Source organism: Caretta caretta, chromosome 8, assembly GCF_965140235.1.
Source record: "Caretta caretta isolate rCarCar2 chromosome 8, rCarCar1.hap1, whole genome shotgun sequence".
Lineage (NCBI taxonomy): Eukaryota > Metazoa > Chordata > Testudines > Cheloniidae > Caretta > Caretta caretta.
The window spans coordinates 58,777,880-58,784,636 of NC_134213.1; the positions used below are offsets into that span (position 1 = coordinate 58,777,880).

General features: G+C 47.2%; 1 protein-coding gene across 2 annotated transcripts; it reads left to right on the plus strand.

The window, feature by feature from the left end:
- Positions 1 to 2,674: 2,674 nt before the first annotated feature.
- LOC125641000 (uncharacterized) lies at positions 2,675 to 6,411 on the plus strand. 2 transcript variants are annotated; one of them, XM_048860282.2, is made up of 2 exons: positions 2,675 to 3,706; positions 5,469 to 6,411. In XM_048860282.2, exons 1-2 carry the CDS (start codon positions 2,690 to 2,692, stop codon positions 5,562 to 5,564), a joined length of 1,113 nt encoding a protein of 370 aa, XP_048716239.2. In that variant the 5' UTR covers positions 2,675 to 2,689; the 3' UTR covers positions 5,565 to 6,411. The 2 variants fall into 2 exon arrangements, with proteins under 2 accessions (XP_048716239.2, XP_048716238.2); XM_048860281.2 differs by having other exon boundaries at positions 2,675 to 3,671.
- The last annotated feature ends 346 nt before the right edge of the window (positions 6,412 to 6,757 follow it).

The following is a 6,757-nucleotide window of genomic DNA, read 5'->3' on the forward strand; positions in this document are numbered from 1 at the left end:
AGCACCTAATTTTTAATTGACTAATGTAACTAAAATGATAACACTTTAAGCTCAGTAACCAACCAATCATCTTTTGATATTGACTCTGATAACACCTTATTCATTTGGGGCTGGATCATAACCTTGGCTGTGAGCCCATGAAGGAGATTATTTACTGCTCTTCACTCACAATTCATATCACAGGAATCATCGCTGGGGAAGAACAGCTGCTGAAGGGCCTTTTCTCCCTGACTTACACAGGTGGATGGAGACTTGGTTCCATCCCTGGAGAGCTTGTACTCCAGCGGAAATACAGCTAGAGGAAGCACATGGATTGAGGTATAAATCCTGTGGTCTAATCACTAGACAACATCCCACTCCCCTCCCAGTAAAGAGTGTAAAGTCCAGACACAGGTAAAATTACAGTAATAATTTTTAAAAAAACTAATTCAAAATAATTTTATATAAATACAGAACCAACACAAACTGGAAACATAAAATCTGTCATTTCTGCCTGGCTCGCTGGTTACTATAATGGAAAATGGATATTCCCTGGCTACAAGCGGTGATGTTTTTGTCACTTTTTCCTCAGGATATTCCATTCCTGTAATAAAATACTATTAAAATCTCACACTGACACAGTATATTATTATGCCAGGCATAGAGCTGGATCTTATTTTCTCTAAAGCAGCACAATGGTTTTGTTTAATTTTGCCTTGGTGATAATGAAAACATTATTCTCTTTACAATAACTCCAGCAATGTTGATTAAAGATATTAATACACTTCAAAAGGGTGCATGTAATTTCCCATTTGGAAAGCCGGAAGAAATTCCACTGCAATATAGTGATTAGCTCACAATTCTTGGAAGGTGACTCTCAATCAGGTGCTGTAATATGGCATTTGTACTGACCCTAATGCATGTGGAAACACTGGTCAGGCTAAACTTGGAAATTCACACATGGTGGTCGCTAAATTATTTCTGCGAAAAGTAGTGTTTGGTCTTAGGCAGTGTCTTTGAAGAAGTTACAGTGACTGCAGCTCACTTGGGGCCAGGGTGCTGGAACAACTTTTATAGTGGGGGTGTTGAGAGCCATTGTACCAAACTGTAAACCCTGTATATAATGAAAACCACCCCTAGTTCCAGCACCTATACTTGTGGTATGTCTACACAGCAATTAAACACCTACAGCTGGCCTGAGTCAGCTGACTTAGGCTCACAGGGGTCTGGTTGTGGAGCTGTAAAATTGTAGTGTAGATATTCAGGCTTGGGCTGGCATCCAGACTCTCAGAACCCATAAAGGGGGAGGGGTCTCAGAGCTCAGGCTCCAGCTCAAGTCCAAACTTCTACACTACAATTTTACATCCCCACAGCTTGAGTCAGCTGACACAGGCCCACTGCGGGTGGTTTAATTGCTGTGTAGAAATACCCTTGGTGAAGACAATATATCAGATTGATGCAGAGGGCTGAGCGTGACAGAGAAGGGGTTGGATTGCTACCACCTACCTACTTAAAAGTCTTGAAGCATTGCAGTTATAAACCATTATTCCTGGGAGGTCAAAACAGGAATGTGAAAATTAGCTAGAGGCTAGTAATGTGCATGAGAGATTCCGTGGGAACACATTTTCTTGGCTTGTTTTTTTATGTTAAAAAAAAATCAGGTAAAAAAAATCAATTTGTGAGTGAATCCAGTACCTACTATTAATTTTAAAAATGAATACAGTCTTCATTCAGTTATACTCAGGCAAGGACTGGTTGCATCCCCTTGAGAACCGAACCAATGGGATACCACTCGTGCAAGTGTCCATCCTAACAGTGCTGTTCTTTGTGTAGCTGTGCCTCCTCTCCATACTTGGCTGTACTTCACAATTATAGTGGCATTGCCCTCTGGGGACCCATCCCTCAGTTCCTAGCATAGCTGCCTGAAGTAATGGCTTGTGAGGGATTTCAAAAAGGCCTGCTCGGAGACCAAGAGAACTATGAGAAAATAGGCCAGACTTGCAGAAGTGTCCAGGAACCAGAACCATTTCCAAGTTCTTTTCTCAAGGCCAGAACAAATGCTCAATGATCACTGCTTGCTCAGCAAGAATGTTTTTAACTGGAGCTTTTGAAAAGTAGTTGTGAGACATCTGAGGCAGTCGTGGGGAAGCTACAGAGGGTTTTCTAGCTGTGGCAACAGATACCTAGAGACTGAGAGCAGAGTTATTGTGAAGAATTGAAGGGTTAATGTTTAGCTAGTCCACCTGGAAGCAGGCGGGGCACACCCTGACTGTTTCGTAGAAGCAATGCACACATTGCTCTATCCAAGGACAAGGGCTAGATATGAACCATGAGAACTTGATTGTTTGGACAGCAACGGTGGGAGGCTTTCTTAGCCTGGGCTCAAGGCCTGAGAACCAGGATTGTAGTAGATAGGGGATGGTAACTAAGTATATGAATTAACGTCACACATTCCTTTGTGTAGCAGTGTGTAATGCTTAGGGGGAGAAATATAATAAAAGAAGAAGGTGGAAGACGGGGGGGCAGAGAACGCCCATCTCAGCTGACCAGCCTGCCTGCTTGCAAAAAGCTGTGTTCTGTCTCATCACTGAACCGCCACAACTGGCGCCCAAACGTGGGGCCCTCAGCACTCACCTCGCCCGGCAAGGGTTTCAGACGCGTCACTCATCTGCTTCGTGGATCCCGGTGAGTATTTTTCATTGTGGTAAGTATGGGAAGCTCCCTCTCTGCTTTGCAAGTGCAACACCGCAATGAGCTGCAGTATTTGCTGCGTAAGGCTCAGCATGACTGCCCGGCTCGAGCACTTACTCTCCTGCTACAGGAGGTGCGTGCCAAGTGCCCATGGTATCCTGAAGCCGGAAGCCTTAAGCTAGCAGACTGGGAGCGATTGGGCCAGACATTGCACAAAGAGCCTCAGGCGTCCGTGCAGGCTTTACATGCCTGGCACCTCTGCCGCGATGTGGTACAGCGTGTCGCCTCCGACAGGCCCTCCCTCGCGAGGCTGGTGATCTCACCACGCCCGTCTGCTCCTGCAGCCATCCCCCCTCCTGGCGATGCGACACAGAGTGTCGCCTCGGAAAGGCCCTCTCCAGCACCAACAGAGGGGCTGCCGATCCCGCCGCCCCCGTCTGCTCCTGCAGCCATCCCCCCTCCTGGCGATGCGACACAGCGTGTCGCCTCGGAAAGGCCCTCTCCAGCACCAACAGAGGGGCTGCCGATCCCGCCGCCCCCGTTCGCTCCTGCAGCCATCCCTCCCCCTGCTTTGCCCCCAGTGCCTCTATTACCACTGCCTCCCTGGCCTTCCCCACCGGAGCCGGTGTGTGATCACCCTCCCCCCGTGGGGCCCCCCGGAGGGTCATCTGCATCTGCTCAGAAGCTTTCGCTGGTGCAACAAATGGTTCACGCAGCGAAAGCTCGATCAGATCTTACAGCGGAGGAGCTGGCTGATCTGGTCTCAGTTTGCCCGGTGACCTGGCAGAATGATGACCAGGGCAACCCCGTGGGCACCTGGACCACTTTGTCATACTCAGTGGTTAGAGAGGTGAGGAAAGCAATTCGTGAGTTTGGCCTGACTAGCACCTTTGTGCGTGGTCTCGTTGAAGGGATGGGTACTGGGTACTCCCTAATCCCTGAGGATTGGAAAACGCTGCTGCGCATGATGTTGTCACCCAGTCAGTATGTTATTTGGCTTAGTGAGTATCGGCAGATGGCAGAACGCCAAGCTCAGGTACATAGAGAGCGCGGTATCATTTATGAGCATTTGGCAGGGGAGGGCCCGTTTGCTACTATTGAGATGCAGTCTCAACTCCCTCAGGCTGTCTTCCCCATTATTTCCACCTGTGCCCAGCATGCTTTCAAGAAGGTCCCGGATTCAGGCAAGCCTACCAAAAGCTTTGTCAGTATCCGTCAGGGTGCCTCAGAGTCCTTTTTGGATTTTACCAACAGATTGCAGGAGGCCATACCCTTGCTACTATCCGCCCTTTTGTGCTCCCTGTCCACCTCAATATTTGGGGCCGTGATTTACTTACAAAGTTAGACACCACCCTCGATATTAACATTTGATGGCCCAAAACCCTCCCTCACCCACCGTGCCCTCCGCCTTACCCTTGGTATGGCAATCCTTAGAGCCCGTATGGATTGATCAGTGGCCCCTCCCTCTAAAAAAGCTAAAAGCACTTCATTCGCTTGTGCAGCAGCATTTGCAAGCACAGCGACTGGAGAGCTCCACTAGTCCCTGGAACACCCCGGTGTTTGTTATTAAGAAAAAATCGGGTGCTTGGCGACTGTTACATGATTTAAGGGAAATAAATAAACGCATCCAACCTATGGGCCCCTTGCAATTTGGCTTGCCAAATCCAAATTTAATTCCTCAAACCGATCAACTTTGTGTGTTAGATTTAAAAGATTGGGTTTTTTTTACCATCTCCCTTTGCCCTCAGAATTAGCTGCTGTTATTTTGGCCTTTCAACCTTTTGCTGATTGTCCCTTTAATTTAATTGTGGATACCTATTATGTTTATTAGGTAATTGATCATTTACCCCTTGCCCTCATTACCCCTCAGGTTGATGCAGACCTCCTTCGCCTGTTTTTGTTTTTGCAGCACCTTTTTGCCACTTGTCATTTCCCTTATTTTGTTGCTCATATTTGCAGTCATACCCCTCTGCCTGGGCCACTCACTGAGGGCAATGCACGCGCCGGTCGCGCGTTGCGTGGTCAGGTAAATTCCCTTTTTTCTGACCCCATTGAAAGCCATGCCTTTTTTCATCAGTCTGCCTCTGTTTTGGCCCGGCAGTTTCACATTCCTGCTGATCATGCACGTTCCATTGTTCGTTCCTGCCCCCACTGTGCTACTGCTGCTCCTACTTTTTCTTATGCCGTTAACCCCCGAGGTACCGCAGCAAATCAGCTGTGGCAGATGGATGTTACTCATGTGCCACAATTCCGCCCCTATTTGTTTTTACATGTTTCCGTTGATATTTCTTTAAGTTTTTTTTTGGGCTTCCCCACAACGTGGGGAAGCCACTAACAAAGTTATTCACCATTTGCTGGCCTGCCTTTTTGTTATGGGTCGCCCCTGCCAAATTAAAATAGATATGCCCCAGCCTACTGCTCTGCAGCCCTCTCCACCTTTTGTGCCCGCTGGGACGTCCGTCTTACACACGGAATCCCTTATAATTTCACGGGCCAAGCCATTGTTGAACGTGCCAATCGCACCCTCAAAATCTTGCTAGATAAACAATTAAAACAAGGGGAGCTGCGTCTCCGAACCTTAGGAGACATTTAACAACAAATGCATATCCTCTTGTTTACTTTAAATAATTTAACACTGAATGCAGATCAGCAGACCCCTGCGGATCAGCATTTTCACAAATCTGAGGTACTGGAAAGACCACATGTCTATTACTGTCAGCTGCCCGATCCACAGTGGCTGGGCCCAGTACCTCTAATCACTTGGGGTCGGGGATATGCTGCTGTGTCTCTCCCTGCAGGACCGTTGTGGGTTCCAGCTCGGTGTGTGCGACCGGCACTTAAACAACATGGCATGGCACCAGGGACTGTCGAATCCCATACCGGAGTTCAGCTGACCTTGGAGGAGACCGCGTTGCCCCCCGAGTCGACAACGACGGGACGGAAACGGAGGAGGCGTAGCGTCCCAAGCCAGCCCGTGACATGGGGAGCAGTAAAAGCATTGGTTGCCGCGGCTCAACGAAGACTGGCAGCAGATCAACAGCCAGAGACTCCTGAGACTTTGTTTGTGGCGATTCTCGCCCAAATCACTGCTAATTCTGTGATGATTGTGTGCCTTTTAAGTGCCTGCTATTTCCTAAAAGAAGTGTAGCCCTTTTAGATGATTATATTGCAGATGTTGAGCTTTTGGTTATTTTGTGTTTGTAATCATTGGGCTTATTTTTTGCTGCTGCTGTGTACAATGTATTCTTTCCTTGTTAAGATTTTGTAAAATTTTGCCCTGGAAAGCTCCCCAGGTTATGTCCTTGTCTGTCTGGGAGTTAAATAGCATGACAAAACAAATTGACGGCTACCACGAGATGGCCAAATATCAATAAATAAAAAATGGGGAGATGAAGGGTTAATGTTTAGCTAGTCCACCTGGAAGCAGGTGGGGCACACCCTGACTGTTTCGTAGAAGCAATGCACACATTGCTCTATCCAAGGACAAGGCTAGATATGAACCATGAGAACTTGATTGTTTGGACAGCAACGGTGGGAGGCTTTCTTAGCCTGGGCTCAAGGCCTGAGAACCAGGATTGTAGTAGATAGGGGATGGTAACTAAGTATATGAATTAACGTCACACATTCCTTTGTGTAGCAGTGTGTAATGCTTAGGGGGAGAAATATAATAAAAGGAGAAGGTGGAAGGCGGGGGGGCAGAGAACGCCCATCTCAGCTTACCAGCCTGCCTGCTTGCAAAAAGCTGTGTTCTGTCTCATCACTGAACCGCCACAAAGAATGGTATTGCCATCTTACCCACATGGAATGTAATAACAAGTATTTGGATTATGACATACTGTTAATTAACTGGTTTCAGAGTAACAGCCGTGTTAGTCTGTATTCACAAAAAGAAAAGGAGTACTTGTGGCACCTTAGAGACTAACCAATTTATTTGAGCATGAGCTTTCGTGAGCTACAGCTCACTTCATCGGATGCACCACTGTATGCATCCGATGAAGTGAGCTTTAGCTCACGAAAGCTCATGCTCAAATAAATTGGTTAGTCTCTAAAGTGCCACAAGTACTCCTTTTCTTTTTGTTAATTAACT

Excerpts from the sequence above, each read along its gene's own strand:
- LOC125641000 (XM_048860281.2), top strand. The coding sequence starts at position 2,690 with ATGGGAAGCTCCCTCTCTGCTTTGCAAGTGCAACACCGCAATGAGCTG. Across the intron at positions 3,672-5,468 it reads TCAGTATGTTATTTGGCTTA|GACCGTTGTGGGTTCCAGCT; the intron begins GTGAGTATCGGC and ends CTCTCCCTGCAG.